Source organism: Erpetoichthys calabaricus, chromosome 11 (assembly GCF_900747795.2).
Source record: "Erpetoichthys calabaricus chromosome 11, fErpCal1.3, whole genome shotgun sequence".
In the NCBI taxonomy this organism is placed as follows: Eukaryota; Metazoa; Chordata; class Cladistia; order Polypteriformes; family Polypteridae; genus Erpetoichthys; species Erpetoichthys calabaricus.
In genome coordinates this window covers 67459702-67476553 of record NC_041404.2, presented here as the reverse complement: position 1 = coordinate 67476553, position 16852 = coordinate 67459702, and the positions used below count along the sequence as shown (strand labels likewise).

Below are 16852 nucleotides of genomic sequence, written 5' to 3'. Positions count from 1 at the left end.
CTAACCCACTCTCACCTCAGAGTACTGCACCCTCCACCCATCCTTCTGCTGATACCAGCATAGGAGAGAGTTTCCCCCCACCCACAATTACAGCAGCCCAGGTAAGCAGAAAACTGAGGAGACTTTGTGCCAGCAAAGCAGTGGGTCCAGATGGAGTATCGCCATGACTGCTGAAGGCCTGTGCATTGGAGCTGGGGAGTCCTCTACAGCGCATCTTCAACCTGAGCCTGGAACAGGGGAGAGTCCCGAGGCTTTGGAAAACATCTTGCATCACCCCAGTCCCAAAGGTATCACATCCAGGTGAGCTGAATGACTTCCGGCCTGTCGCTCTGACGTCACATGTGATGAAGACCATGGAGCGGCTGCTGCTTCACCATCTGAGGCCACAGGTCCGCCACACACTCGACCCTCTGCAGTTCGCATACCAGGAGAAGGTGGGAGCGGAGGATGCCATCATCTATATGCTACACTGGTCCCTCTCCCACTTGGACAGAGGCAGTGGTGCTGTAAGAATTATGTTTCTGGACTTCTCTAGTGCCTTCAACACCATCTGATCTCTGGTCCTTAGGGACAAGCTGACAGATGGGAGTAGATTCATACCTGGTGGCATGGATCATGGACTGTCTTAAAGACAAACCTCAGTATGTGCATCTTGGGAACTGCAGGTCTGACATTGTGGTCAGCAACACAGGAGCGCCGCAGGGGACTGTACTTTAAAAAATGAATCGTCGCATTTTTCAACGGGCATATAAGTCGGGGTCTGATTTTATGATTGATTTTTCGGGTTTCAAGACCTGACTTATATGCGAGTATATACAGTAGTCACCACATGGTTTCTAAAAGAACATTATGCCTCGATCAAAGCAAATAGAGAAGAGATGAAGATCAAAAAGCCACCAAAGATCACAGAGGAACATCCATAGAAATGCAGGCCTCCTTAATACCAGCTCGTGTTCATGACTCAGCGATAAGGAAGAGACTGAGTAAATATGATATTCATTAGAGAATAGCAAGGTGAAAGCCTATGCTATCCAAGAATAGTTGTCTTGGATTTACAAAGAAACACATGGATGATGCCCCTTTGAAATAATGTTCTATGGATGAACGAGTCAGAAATAGAACTGGTCAGATGACACGGGTCCCAGTATGCCTGGCATAAAGCTAATATTCAGCATTCATTAGTAAGAACTTCATACCTACAGTAAAACATTAGGATGGTAGTTTGATGGCTTGGAGATAATTTTCTGCCCCAGGACCAGAACGATTATTGATGGAACCATGAATCCTGCACTTTACCAAAATATTCTGAAGTCCATTATCTGTCTGTGGCCTGGAACTGAAGCATATTTGGGTTATGCAATAGGACAAAGACCTAAAACACAGAATTAAGTCTTCATCTAGATTTCCCAGATGAAACAAAATTAAAGTTTGAAGTGGCCTAGTCAAAGTCCTGACTTGAACCCAACAGAGATGCTGTGGCATTACCTGAAATGAGCTGAAAACCCACCATTATTTCTGAATGAAAGCAGTTCTGCAAAGAGCAGTGGGCTGAGATTCCTCAACAGTGACATGAAACAATAATATCAAATTATATTAAGCATTTAGTGGAGATTATTGTTGTTGAAAGTGCAGCAACCAAGTATTCAGGGCAATTACCTTTTCACAAGGGTGGTAGAAGTGTTCAAAACTTTGTTCCTTGAACAAAGAAAGCAGTGATTTAGAAGTGGTATTGTGTGTTCACTTAGTTCTCTTTCATAAATACTGCATTTTCTATAAAGGTCTGAGGCCATTCATTGTTATAAACATGCAAAACAGAAAAGAGACGAATATTGCAAAGGCTTATAATGAAAGTTGGTCCCTCATCTCTTTTTTGGTGTCTTGGATCTATTTTCAATCTGGGTTTCAACAGGAAACCAGTGAGAACTCAAGTAAGGATGTTTTTGTTTATAATCTGAATATAGAGCAACATTATGTATCTCTTCTTCTCCTGCAAGAAAAAATACAGAGGTGTGAAAAGGGCTAATTATGTTAACTTTCACCCAGTCCAAAAAGTGGTTTTTATAGAAGTTCCTGAGATCAAGTTGAAAACTGCTTCATTTGTGCTGTTTAACCTTTTCTTCTCCTTGAAAAACTATGGTTTGCTTTATGTGATTTTATTAAAAAGATGTATACAGTAATTGAAATATGTAAATAACCTCATGAAGGGCAGACTGCACATATTGTAAGACTTGTATACAGGATGTGTTAAAATGCATGGTAAGAAACTGAACTTTTATAAGATGTTCAATGTTTGTTGATAGGTTGGAGAATGGTATTGCTTAGCTGGAGGGTGTTGTTTCTGAAGGCCTTTCAGTTCTACAGTACACTCACAAGTTTGAGTTGACACTTAAGAGTGCACAGTAAGACAGAGGGAAAACAGACAAGGTTAGTGAGGGCACTCTTTAGCTATAGTGGATGACTCCAGAAGTGTCCATACAGCCTAGTTGTTAAAGAAGTCCTACAGTCAATCTGGTTAATAAAGTAAAAAATAGTTTCAAGGCTTTAAATAAATTGAACAATTTATAGTATCAAGATAGAAAATGAAAACATTTACTCAACTGTTTTGCTCTTTCCTAATCCTAAACACACCAGACCAGGGATTGATTTCTTTAGAAAAATGTATTCTTGCTAAGCAGGTTTGTTAAGCAAGAGTCAATTAATTGGAAGAGCTTGAAGAAAACAAAAATAAAAATATTACTGCAGTGACAAGTTTATTCATGGTTTGTAGGATCAGCCCATACTTTAGATCTCATTAACCCCGTAGGGCATGTGCACTTACAGTACAAGATAATCAGACTTGCTAGAAAGAAGTTCATAAAAGTTGCTGTCAACTTGATGCATTGATTATTAATAAGAAAGCAGATGGCAGTGTTACCTCACAGTGTGTATTCCTTACGTGTGGATTTTCATGATCTTTCTGTATTTATCTGAGATTCTTTTGGGAACTATGGGTTTACCCCCAACTCCAAAGATATCTATATTGACCAAGTGTGGGCTCACCTCATTTTAAAATATACCAAATGTCAAAGGTTTCAGAGTCAGCCCATCTATTTCATAAATTTTAGATTACAGAGACAGAGTAGCAAGGTTTGACTTTGTATTTAATAATTGTTGGACAGGCTTCAAAACTACACTGATCCTTCAAATTATGCACCTTTTTTGATTTTTATTTTGTTTTGCCTTAAATGTTTTGATTGTTTAGGTTCTCTGTAAATTTTCACTTTTTTTTTCTGTTGGGCTGACCATGAAGTCGGTTTTGCTTCTTTCGTCACTATGGTCGCAGACATGCATTATTTGTGTGCGATGGTTTTAAAGGTCACCAGGTGCACCCTCGGATCATCTAGGATAAAATCAAATTACTTTAGTATGCAGTTTGAAGACTTCTCACGTTGAATTTTTTTCAACTATGACGTTTGTTTTCTGATTTAGGTTTTGGCAAAAGATAGGACTATTTCTTGATTACAAACATTGGGTTGGTTTCTGACTACACTTCATCTCTCAGTTCCTTTTTAAATACGTCATTGTGACTTGCTATTTCAAAGGCACAGCACAAACAGAAGATGTTTGCACATCTAGCCACAGCATCACTATTTATTACCTGGATGGCATACCACCTTAATCATCACCTTTAGACACACATTATTTTCACTGAACTCCCCTTCTAAGGTACTATCTCTAGAAACATTCATCAGGCTTTGTTGAAAACCATCTCAAAGTGAACTTTATTGTCATCTCAACCATATACAAGTATACAGATAGACGAAATTGCGAAGCTCAGGGTCCACAGTGTAACAACATGACATGCAAATAATAAATTAAAAATAGAATTAAAATTTAAATTTAAATTTAAAATTAAAACACAAACATGACCAGACATTGTGCAAAGACAAGACAAAGAAGTAGCAGCAATATTGATGTGTAAGATATGTAATATAATAAATAAATAATAAATAATAGATATAGATAATACAGAAATTATCAGTGTATGATAATAGTTGTTTAAGACATGTGTAAACAATGACAGGTCAGAACCTTTCACAGCAGAAGGATATCAAGAGTGTCAAAGTCAGTATGAGATTTTCAGTTCTTCTGTACATGCACATTAGTCTTTGCAGGAAAGTGGCTTGCATGTATAAAAGTTCTGCTTTTAGAGGTGGTTGGGGAAGTGTGGAAGGTCCCCGGGGGCAGCCTGGTGTTAAGGAGTCTAACAGCTTGGCGGTAAAAACTTTCCTGCAGCCTGGCAGATCTGGCTTTGATGCTGCAGTATCTTCTCTTGAATGGCAGAAGTGTGAAAAGTCCATGTGAGGGGTGTAAGGGGTCCTGCACAATGCTGCAGGCCTTGCGGACACTGCGTTTGTAAAATATGTCCTGTAGTGAAGGGAGAGGCACCCCAATAGTGTTCTCTGCTGTCTTCACTATTCTTTGCAGGCACTTGCAGTCAGATATGTTGCAGTTGCCATACCAGACAGTGATGCAGCTGGTCAGAAAACTCTCAATGGTGCCTCTGTAGAACATGGTGAGGATGGAAGGGGGAAGACTTGCTCGCTTCAGTCACCTCAGGAAGTGTATTCTCTGCTGGGCTTTCTTGATTAGTGATGAGGTGTTATGTGTCCACATAAGTTCCTCAGTTATGTGCACACCGAGGAACTTGGTACTCCTAACAGTCTCCACATCTAAACCGTTGATGCTGAGTGGGATGTGGGCAGGATGTGATTTTCTGAAGTCCATGATTATCTCTTTTGTTTTGATGACATTGAGAAATAGATTGTTGTCTTCACATCATGCAGACAGCCATTCCACCTCATCTCTGTATGCTGTTTCATCATCCCTGCTTATCAATCCCAGCACCATCGTATCATCTGCAAACTTGATGATGTGATTGGTCTTGTGTGTGGCTGTGCAGTCGTGAGTCAGCAGGGTGAACAGCAGTGAACTAAGCACGCAGCCCTGCGACGCTCAGTGTGATGATGCTGGAAGTGTTGCAGCCCATTGGAACTGACTGGGGCCTCTCTGTCAAGAAGTCCAGGATCCAATTGCAGAAGTTGGTGTTCAGGCCCAACCTGCTCAGTTTTACAACCAGCTTTGGAGGGATGATTGTGTTGAAGGCAGAGCTAAAGTCTATGAATAGCATCCTGACATATGTGTCTTTTTTATCCAGATGTGTCAGGGAGAGGTGAAAAGCAGAGTATATGGCATCCTCAGTTGACCTGTTTGAGTGGTATGCAAACTGAAGAGGGTCAAGGGAGGCAGGGAGATTAGTCTTTATGTGTGACATGACTAACCTTTCGAAGCACTTCATTATGATTGGCGTGAGTGTAACTGGTCGGTAGTCATTCAGGCATGTCACTGATGACCTCTTCATCACTGGTATGATGGTGGTCGACTTGAAGCATGCTGGGACTGACGACTGGCTCAGAGATGTGTTGAAGATGTCTGTGAGGACACCAGCCAGTTGACTGGCACATTCTCTGAGCACACGACCAGGTATGTTGTCAGGTCCTGCAGCCTTGCGTGGATTGACTCTGGATAGAGTCCTCTTCACGTCAGTTATGGAGAGACAGAGTACCTGGTTAGTGGAGGGAGGTGTTGCTTTTCTCGCAGGCTCTTTGTTCTGCGCCTCAAACCGTACGAAGAAGTTGTTCAGCTTATGCGGAAGGGAGGCATCACCATCGCTGCTGTGTGGGTTGGGCTTGTAGTTTGTAATTGTCTGAACACTCTGCCAAATACGATGCGTGTCTCTGGTGCTGCTGAAGTGTTTGTTAATCCTCTGCGTGTATGCCCACTTAGCTCTCCTTATAGCGTGAGACAGGTTGGCTCTGGTCACCCTGAGGGCGGCCTTGTCTCCAGATCTGAAGGCTGCATTTCTAATCTTGAGCAGCTTGTGCACTTCTCTCGTCACCCCGGGCTTTTGGTTGGCTCTTGTGGTAACATTCTTAGTAACAGTAACATCCTCTATGCATTTGGAGATGTAGCCAGTCACAGAGTCTGTGTACTTCTCCAAATTGATGGAGTCACCATCCATAGCAGCCTACCTGAAAATGTCCCAGTCTGTCAATTCGAAGCAGTCTTGGAGACCTGAAACAGCACCAACCTGCCACACTCTGATGCTCTTCCGGGCTGGTTTAGTGCACTTCAGCAGGGACTTGTATGCAGGAACCATAAAAATGCTGATATGGTCTGAACAGCTGAGGTGGGGGTTGTGGCCTTGTAGGCGTCAGGAGCGCTCGTGTAAACATTGTCCAGACAGCTTCCCCCTCTAGTAGCAAAGTTCACATTCTGGAAGAATTTTGGGAGAAATAATGAAAAATGCCTTGGGGTGCGTCGTTTGCAGTTTGCTGATGATCTCGTAGAGTTCCGCTAGCGCCTGGTTAGCATTTGCGCTAGGCGGGAGGTAGACTGCAACCACCAGCAGGCAACTGTATTCCCTCGGCAGGTATTAAGGCCAACACCTTAGTGATAAAACCTCTATCAGCGAGGAGCTTTGTCACGCAACTGAGGCAGCGTTCGTACACCACTCTGTTCACATAAACACACAGTTCCCTACCCCCGTGGGTCTCTGTCCGCTCGGAAGATGGTCACTCCGTCTAGCTGAATGGCCGAGTCTGCAATATTTTCCTGGAGCCATGCCTCAGTGAAAATAAAGATGCAACCATCTCTGTTGATTCCTCAGCAAAACAGAGCCTGCATTCTGCAAACAGGCACCCTACTTGGGAAGAGTCAGGAAATCTGTGCAACTTGTTTTAAGATGTCTATCAACAAGTATGGGATAAAGTTTAGGAGGTTTTGTGCAACAAAGCACAAAAAATCATAATCTTAGTTTATTACACATACTAAAAACACAGAATCTGGGAAATAACAGTTCACTTAATTAGCCCAGGAGTCCAATTAAAAACAAAAGCTGGTTGGAACAAAAATCTATACAGTAGCAGGAATAAACCTGGCACTGCCAATTGATATGGAGTTTAGTAAATCATATTTAGCAGATCTCTGTATTGGAGAATTAACTTCCAGGAGTTAATTTGTGAAGGCTAAAAGGATGTCTTGGTGATCATTTTGAAATCTGGGTTTGCGAATTAAAATCTAATAACACTTTCCTCTATTTCTTTATTCCTAAAAGAAATATTTGGATAACAATCTTTTGGTGATGGCATTATTTTTTGTTTTGGGCTTTACAAAAGAGCAGCTTGATAGCCCACCTTTTGATTCTTGCTAATTTTGTTTTGACTATGACTTATTTTATAGTCCTTCTCTTTAAAATACTACCTCTTGTGAGTGTAGTGATCCGAGTTTCTGTCCTATCTCAATGAGTAACTCTGAGACGAGACATGTTTTCTGTGACAATCACGATTTACAGAGTGAAGTAGAGGACATATGTAATCTGATAACAGAATTTAATGCTCAACTTTATGATAACAGAAGTGACAGCAACTAAAGGAAAAAGTGGGAAGTTCAAGCAAGGGAAAGAGCTTGGTAAAATTATGAAAACAGCATAGAAGAAATGACCTTGAGAGTTCTCTTTGCTCGAAAGTTTGTGGTGTGGGTTGTAATTGTCAGATTCCCAGTAAAGACTTACTACTGGTTCCCTCATTAGTCAATGGGGAGGAAATATCAGCACTAACAGAGTATAGTGCGTTTTAAGTCATATTTAGCAAGGAGAATTCATTAATGTTGCCTCTACATTGTAAATACGATTTTGTCATAGGTCTCTAGTGTGATGCCCCCGTTCCTAAGGGATACATCTATGCCTTTTCTAAACCAGAAAGCAAAGCTTTGGAGAAATACAATATATCCATGAAAATCTTAAAAATGAGTTTATGACACATCGTAATAGTCCTATTGGGGCAGGATTTATTTTTTGTTGAGAAGAAAGATGGACGATTGCGGCCCTGTGCAGTTTACAGTGAGCTTAATGAAATCTCTATGAAAATCGACTATCCCAGGCTATTAATCTCCTTGTTCTTGAATGAAGTTATTAGGTCAGTTATCTGTACTAAACTAAATATAAGAAGTGCAAATAATCTCATCAGAATAACGGAAGTGAATGAATGGAAGACTGCTTTTAATACTTCTACAAGCCTTTATGAGTATAAAGTAATTACCTATGAATTGGCTAATGGTTTTTTAGTTGCAGCTCAGATATTTGAAGAATTTGTAGAAGAGGTCATCTCAAACATTCATATCTCAAAAACAGCCAAGAGCAACACCAGTCCATTCTGGACATATGTAGGGCAATTGACCATTTCAATTTTAATCTAAGGATTATCCATCCATCCATCCATTATCCAACCACTATATCCCAACTACTGGGTCACGGGGGTCTGCTGGAGCCAATCCCAGCCAACACAGGGCGCAACGCAGGAAACAAAACCCGGGCAGGGCGCTAGCCCACCGTGGAATTTAAGGATTATAGACTCCATAAATACTTGGTTGTAGAACCCAACTTACAATTTCAATGTGACCATTTCCCACAAAGCACTTTATTACAATGCTTGTTACAGAATAAAATGTGTTTTTAAAGACAAGTTCAATGAAAGCATCCTCTATTCCTTTAGCTGTGGGTAATTTATTTAATGGATTGAATCAAAATTGAAATATGATCAGCAGTGCAGGGGTTTATTACTGAGTGACAAGTGAGAACAGTATGGTGAAGATATGTCATAATACTGCTGCATGGGGACTGCACAGACAAGAAATGGCAATGCCATAAAGAGGACAACTTATACTAGAAAAATGCAGATAATCCTTGGTAATCTTTGGTTACATTAAGAACAAGCCTAGATTTTTAACTCCTTATCATTTTTATTGTAGGTCACCAATAATGCCTTCAGTTAATTACAAGTTTCACGTCTATACTCAAATGTCCTGCATTTAGAAGAGCATGTCCCATCTCCTGGGCTGCCATACATTAACATGGGCGTGTAAATCTTCAGAAATAGGAAGAAAGTATGAAACTTTAAATTGGGGTTGAGAGAATGTGAGTTTGGCTTTCACTTAAAGAATTTTACAAATGGAAATTCTACCTTCTGCTTTCTGTGCTGCCTGTGTATTTATTTCTTACATATATAAAAGTGTCTTCAGAGGAGTGCTTGTTTGAATTTCTGACTCTAAGGGAACCAACTTGATTACAATCTTTATAGAGTGTAAGTGTAAAAGCTAATAAATGAAGAACACCTGTTAATTTTTAATATGCTGTTTCTTTTATAGCTTACGGAAGTATGCTTCAAGGAAGGCGTGATGGTAAGTCCTTTGTAATTTTGTGTGAATCGAGAGCTCCAGTTTTTTATTTAAGTTAGCAATGATTCTTTGTTGGCATAGCATGTTTTTATAGTCTCATTCATACAGGAAAGCTGAAGTTCATCTTTGTGAACTTATTTGTTTTTATTGTTTATTGTTTTGTTTGCATAAACTGGTGTCTTATACTCTCTGCTAGTCCACCTTGATTGGTCTCTCTGAAAGCCCCATTGTCTGTACAGTTTGTACTACATTACTGTAAACGTTTCAGGAGAGGTGCACTGCACCCAACAATGGGAGACTTGCTGTACTGAGTTCTTCTCTAAATGTTTATGATGGATCTTTCTGATCATGTTGTAAACTGAAACCTGCCATCAGGTTTGTAAAAAATGGATATATTTCATACATTTGGTTTAATTTCACTTTATTTGATAAGTATATATTGTGCTTTTTCGATCACCACAATAATAAAAATAAGTCACAAAGAATTTTGCACAATATGTTAGAATGCACATTATAGTATTAAAAAACTTCCTGCTAAAATTCATTTCTTTGGACTGTGCCTATTCACACATAGTCAGATGAGGGGAACTCTTAGCTGGGCCTTCCTCATAGCAGCCATTCTTTAGCGATCAGTAAGTATCCTATTTGCAAAAACAAACCTGCATTCTTGTGAAACTTTACAAAAGAGAGTCCTTTGATATAATATTTGTCAAAAGTGTATGAGGACAACATATTAATCTTTTTCTTAGTTTGAGCAGTGAACCATTCATCAATTGTGATACATTTTCCTTTTCAGTCAAGATAGTAATAAAAAAAGCTATACTTACTGATACCCGTTTATGCTTGGAGACTCTTTTGTTTTTGTTTTTATACTTTATTTAGTGATGTTTACCTGTGGAGTTATGCAACATAGAGATGCCTGCTTGTTATTCCATTTGTGCTTTATTCATGATGTCCTTCCTGAGGTCTGATCTGACATCATTTTGATTGTATTTTTGTTGCCATCATCAGGAGCTCAGCTTCCAATTTTAGTGACCCATCACTATCCCAAGTTCAAAGTCACAGAGTTCTTATCTTCTAGACATGCTAGTCATAATTACAGTAGATGCAGCAAGGCTTACCCAACATTTTTATGTATTTTAAGCATGAGCAGACCTGTCGCTTTGTGGGAGGCGTAATGGGGCCACCTCTATCCTATCAGACTGTTAGCCCTGTTTATTAATGATTAAATATTTTTTTTGTTGAAAGGTCTTCTTTGGCAACCATGATCATGTTGCTTGCCCAAATTGGTTATTTGGTGCTGCGGTTAACTCATGCAAAGTCATTAATGTAAATTACTTTTAAAAAATTACAATATGTATATTACATCCATTCATTATCCAACCCACTTTATCTTAACTACAGGGTCATGGGGGTCTGCTGGAGCCAATCCCAGCCAACACAGGGCACAAGGCAGGAAACAAACCCCGAGCAGGGCACACACACACACACCCACACACCAAGCACACACTAGGGACAATTTAGGATCGCCAATTAACCTAACCTGCATGTCTTTGAACTGTGGGAGGAAACCGGAGCACCCAGAGGAAACCCATGTAGACGCGGGGAGAACATGCAAACTCCACTCAGGGAGGACCCAGGAAGCGAACCCAGGTCTCCTAACTGCGAGTCAGCAGCGCTACCCAATGCACCACCGTGCCTCCCTGTATATTACATTGTGAATAAAATCACTTCTTCAACTTTTATTACAGACAAGATAGGAAAGAACTCTTCCTCTGAATCTGTTATTATGGCAGACCTTGATGGTGACGGATTGGTAGGAGTGGTAGGAACAGGGCTTGCGCTAATATTAGCCACAAAGGAGGTGCCAAGCAGAGTCAGACCCAGTGGCGTAGCAAGGGGGGGACATCTATCCCTATATGCAGCATCCAAGGGGCGCCATTTTAAAATTTTCTTTCCCTTCCCCATTGCATTTTGGCAAACAGGAGGGGGCGCGAAATCTTTAGTTGTCCCCGGGTGCTGAAAATCCTAGCTACACCTCTGGTCAGACCAAGTCAGAAGTGTTGCGTTATTCTACTATGGATGATGTGGGCACAGTCAATCCTAACCAAGTTACACTGAACACATACTGAGGGAGCTCCACACGTGGGGAGTTATCATTTTGGTACTTGTGTGCATGATCTGCACCCGCCATGGTGTTTGTATTGCTTATGCTGTATGTACATGTTTTGTCTGCTTTGGTGATGTTCTATTCTGGTGTTGAGTGTGTTATTAATATATATTATTTTCTCAATATAATATTTAACTCATATTTGTTTATATTATACATACAGCATCCACTGTGGTGTTCAAAATGTTTAAAGCATTCATTGTCTGGTTTTATTTTTGTTCTGTACTTTGGCTAACTTTGGTGAGGTTTCCGAGTAAAAGATCTATTCCATTAATGGTAGTTCATCTGCTATTGGGCAGGATGTCAGGCCACAGTGGCACCAACTTCTTGTTAAGATCATCTCTTCAGTCTAGTGCTTTATTTTTTACAGTTTCTGCATAGCTGCCATTCGATCAATTTAAATTCTTTATTAAAACAGTTTTCATAACTAAGACTTACATAATTCGTAACTCATAAATCCACATTGACGATTGTCCACACACAGAAACGCAAATGCATGTCTTACAATTTGGTTTGGGCAAAAGGTAATGTGGGAACTTACTATATTTACTTCTGTTGAATGGCAAACCAAGCAAAACATGCTGTACATACAGCTGTAAAAGCATGTGGATTACCTGAAATAGCATAAACTGCTTGCTGGCTATTTATACTTTTGATATTATAATGCGGACCTAATCAGAGATTTTTGTCCACACTAAGTTTTAAGTTGCAAAAATCTTTTGTGTTTAGACACTCTCCAGAGTTCCCCAGTAAATATTAGCACTTTCAAAATATTCAAAGGGTCACAACAAGTGACTTTTCATGCTGAAGAATCAGGAGACAGCAACTTCTCGGATCTTAAAATTGTTTTAAGATGTGCATCCTGTGCCCCAGAGAGCCTAGAAATAACAGATAACAACAAGGCTAGGGCGAGGCACTTCCTAATTGCAAGCACACTTTTATGCTTCATGAAGAAAGGTTGTTTTGTTTCTGTTCCATACTTTCACTTTAACAGTTTGCAATAAATAAAGAAACAAAACTGTTTAAGTATTGGAACTACAGTTTAATCTAAATTTATATTCAAGTTAAGGCTCTAATTTGAAGGTTAAAGCCCAATTTCATGTCATAAATCCCTGAAGAATTGTTCTGTCACCAAATCAGAACCACCCCCACCTTACAGTACAATTTGTAACTGTTTTTTCCATCCATGATAAAGTTTCCACTTCCTATATCATTTATTTTTGACTGATCATAGCCAGTATTACACAGGTTTGTGTACCTGCCATTTGCAGAAGTGAGCAAACCCACTATCGGCTATAATCACACAACTGGAAATATTTCCAAGTTAACCCTAAAACACTGATGGCTGCTGATGACATAGACAAGACATCACAGTAGCATTTCATTTTTGAACAAACATGACTAAATGAGCCACTAGAGGAATGTTGACTTACATTATAGCTTTAAAAATGTAAGGAGGTGAATGGGGGATAAAATTCAGATATGCACAACATCTAAAGATTATTTGTGTTCCTGATGGCTGTGCTTGGATAAGTTACTTGACACTACCAGTGTTCAATTTCCCCATACTTTGTAAAGTAAACTAAAAAATTCTGTAAATTTATGTTTAAAGTAATATTTCTAATGCAACATGCTCTGATTATTAAACTTTATTTAGATCTGAAAGATTTCTTAACCTTAGCAAAATGGATATAGACCATCAATAGCTGTTAGAAACCAACTGTCTGCCTATCTGTGACACTACAAACCTTTGTTTAATTGCATTTTTTATTGTTCTTTTGTAAATTCCAGGATTTGTTGCAGAAAAATATATTGAATAGTGTGTATTGTCTGTTTCATTCATTAGATGCTCTTAGAAGATACAAGGACAAAATCAAACAGAAATTTGAAAAAGTTAAAGATCATAACAGTGACTGGGCAGAATACAAACTTCTTGATGAGGAATATACTCAACTTCGGATACAAACAAAGGGTTGCACTAGAAGCGTCAAGCCAAAATTAGTTAGGCAGAGGACAGTGGACAATGATTCCAACTTGAAAGATCTCATAGCTCCTGAAAGAAATAAAAATCTAGTGCTGAAGGGTTCAGCAGGAATGGGGAAGAGCTATACAATACGCAAAGTCATGCTGGAATGGGCTTCTAATATGGCATACTGCATGTTTAATTATGCCATCTACTTGGACTGCAAAAATCTCATGAACATAGAAGAAGACATTAGCCTTGATAAATTACTGTTTCAAGATTGTGAAGATTTGATGAATGAAGAAATTGAGAAAGTGCCAGAAAATGTATTGATTCTAATTGATGGCTTGGATGCACTAAATTTAACTTCCAATAGTTGTCAGATTAAAACTACAAATCGCTCAAAATCGCCTTCCCTTCACATTTTACATTTACTTCAAAAAAAGGAATTAAGTGGTTGCTACTTATTAATAACAATTCGCTCTGCTATTGCAGACCAGATTCCAGACCAAGAGAATATAGACCAATGGGCTGAAATCCTGGGCTTCCCTGAAGAAAGTATTGAAGAATACTTCCATAAACATTTTGATGAACCTGAGCAGGCAACTGCAGTGGTTGAGCAAGTTAAGGCCAACAAAAAATTACTGGCCATGTGTGAGACTCCTCTCACTTGCTGGGTGGTCTGCGCCCTCTCCAAGTCCTATGAAGTGACAAGTGATTCACTGACACACATATTTGTGAATTATATCTATAGTCTGCTAAAATACCACAATTCTACTTTAGATAAAAAAGAAGCCAAAACAATTCTTATGATCCTTTGTGAGATGTCAAAGGAAGGCGTCGAGAATAATAAGTGGGATTTTCATGAAGAACAGCTACTGAACAAATTCCAGAATTTGACATTCCCCACCAACTTCCTGAATAAAGAGTCCTATCAATGTGGAGTCTCAAAGAAAATCAAATACTCCTTTGTCCATAGAAGTGTTCAAGAAGTTTTGGCTGCAGTCTTCATTGCTAGCAATAAAGCCTTATGTAGAGATTTCTTAAATAAGTCACTTTCCTCACCTCACCAGCGGGACACCATTATATACCTTTTTGGTCTTTGCAAGGATGACACTTTGGAACCATTTCAAAATTTCAACCTCCAATGTTTTACTGAGCTGAAGTCCCAGCTGTGCAGCTGGATAAAAGAAGCTGTGAAGTATCTTAAAAAGAGACCACGGGATAGTCATCTACTCCAAGACATAATGTTTTGCCTTTATGAGTTAAATGATGATGAGTTAACAAAGAGTACTATGGGCTTACTTGAGATGATTGAACTGTATGACATTCCCCTGAACAAGCGTGATTTCCTGGTGTTAAACTACTGTCTCCAGCATGCAAAGTCTCTCAAAAAACTGATTTTGGCAAATTGTAACTTGAGACGTAATGACGTGGAAACGTTGCTGCCTCACCTTAGAAATGTCCAGCAGTTCACGTGAGTGTTGACATTATCCAGTATAATCCTTAAGAACAGACTTTCTTTCTTTGATCACTGTGACCCTGTATTCTTCTTTTAACTAGATACATTTTAATCCTTTAGTTCTTCCTATTAATAATGAAGTGATTCAACACTGTAAGGTTTCATTTAAAAATAATGACAATAAACTGACAAATAAACTAAAGCCAGAGTGGAGCCATAAAAAACACAAATACAGTAGCCAGAGATGTCATCAGCCAGTGACAAAATAAAAATACAAATGATTACCAGAATAACATATATATACAAAACACAAATGACAAATCAACACCAACATTAAATTTATCCAGTTCCTCACAAAATATGATAATATTTATTTCTAAGAAATTATCATGATATTGTTGATTTAGGCAGCCTACTGCTACTTTTTAAATTTTTATCCCACTTCAAAAGCATCATCCTGCTATGGGTGCCTTTCTGTTAGCTAATTAACTTGGCCCATCAAAGTGTTTAAAGTGCATGTAATAATCTAATTCTGTATAGTAAATTGAAGTAGAATTTCCTCAGTTGCCCTCCGTTGGGCTGGCACCCTGCCCAGGGTTTGTTTCCTGCCTTGCACCCTGTGTTGGCTGGGATTGGCTCCAGCAGACCCCCGTGACCCTGTAGTTAGGATATAGCAGGTTGGATAATGAATGGATGGATTTCCTCAGCTGGGTGGCCAATATGAAGGTGTGTGTTCATATTCATTTTTACCAAAGACCCAAGAAGACACCTTTATGTTTATGCTTGTATGAAATGATTAGCATATGTATTTTTTTAAATATCTGAGGAAAATTCTTTTTTACACAAATACATTTATCTCTGTGTGTCTATATTGTAGGTTTGTAGGTTCAATATTGTGATACATACAGCGTGCAGTGAAATTGTTACCTGCATGCTTTAATTAACACACAACATGAGGCCACTCTCTGGCATCATGATTAGTGAGCGGATTAGTGACCACTAAGCCTCTGTTTTCCTTAACTTACTGTAAATAACTACCTTACCTATTCTGGAAGGATTCCCAGAAGGACTCATACAGTAGACCAAAAGGTTAAGCTAATTTATAATATACTTTAATGAGTAATCACAGTGGAGAGATGAACAAATGGAGAACAGACAATATCAGACTGAATGAAAATGAAATAATAGAGCCAGTTTTGGTGCATTTGGCCTAACTACACGTGTGTCTACATTCTGACTGTCTAGATGAGGACACACTTCCCAGTTGCTTGTCTTTTTATGTTTTATGCTTTTTTCTGAATTAACCTTTTTTCTGTTGTGTTTCTTCTATTCCTAATCTGCATGAAATCAAACCAGTTTTTATTGCATGCTTGAAGATGGGGTGATATTTTGTCAGATGCTGGTATTATACTTAATAGTTCAGGTACAAATCCCCACCATGTATGTGGTTCAAAGTTTTACCTATGTGGTGTTGTGATTTGATTTCAATTTATGTTTTTTTGTTCATTCTTCTGAGCTCTGGTGAAGACCTTTAATTTTCCATTATTGATCTTTTGAGTTGCAGATTCCATTTCTGGTATACTGATGGTTTAGGTTTTTAAATGGCCAAAGTCAATTAACACGTTTTCCAAAGCCTTTTTTTGTGGTTGCTGAAATTTTGTGTCATGGGTGCCTGTGACAAAACAACTTTTTACTGTCTTTGAAGAAAAAGACACAGTTTATCTAAGCAGATGACCAGGAGATAAGATGTTGTCAAAAATCACACTAGGATCATAACCAAGAAATCAAGCCACACTTTCAGAGGAACCAAAAGGCACTAAGCACAAATCAAAGTCAAAAAGGTACCAGCAGCAGCCATTAACAAAAAGGGGATCAGAAGTTTAGCAAATGCTAAGTAGTCTTCTGGTATATGTTCACAAACTTGGAGAGAAAATGGACACAAAAATTACCCTTTTAACCCCTCTTCATAATTGGCATTGAGGTC

General features: G+C 39.1%; 1 protein-coding gene across 5 annotated transcripts in view; it reads left to right on the top strand.

Annotated features, from left to right (window-relative positions):
• The window catches only part of LOC114660524 (NACHT, LRR and PYD domains-containing protein 6-like), a 48705-nt gene that overhangs the window by 16143 nt on the left and 15710 nt on the right, over positions 1 to 16852 (top strand). For all 5 annotated transcript variants that reach the window (XM_028813269.2, XM_051933488.1, XM_051933487.1 and 2 more), the window contains exons 4-5: positions 9244 to 9276; positions 13290 to 14883. In XM_028813269.2, the coding sequence (XP_028669102.2) occupies positions 9244 to 9276; positions 13290 to 14883 (1627 nt within the window). The remainder of the gene's footprint in view (positions 1 to 9243; positions 9277 to 13289; positions 14884 to 16852) is intronic.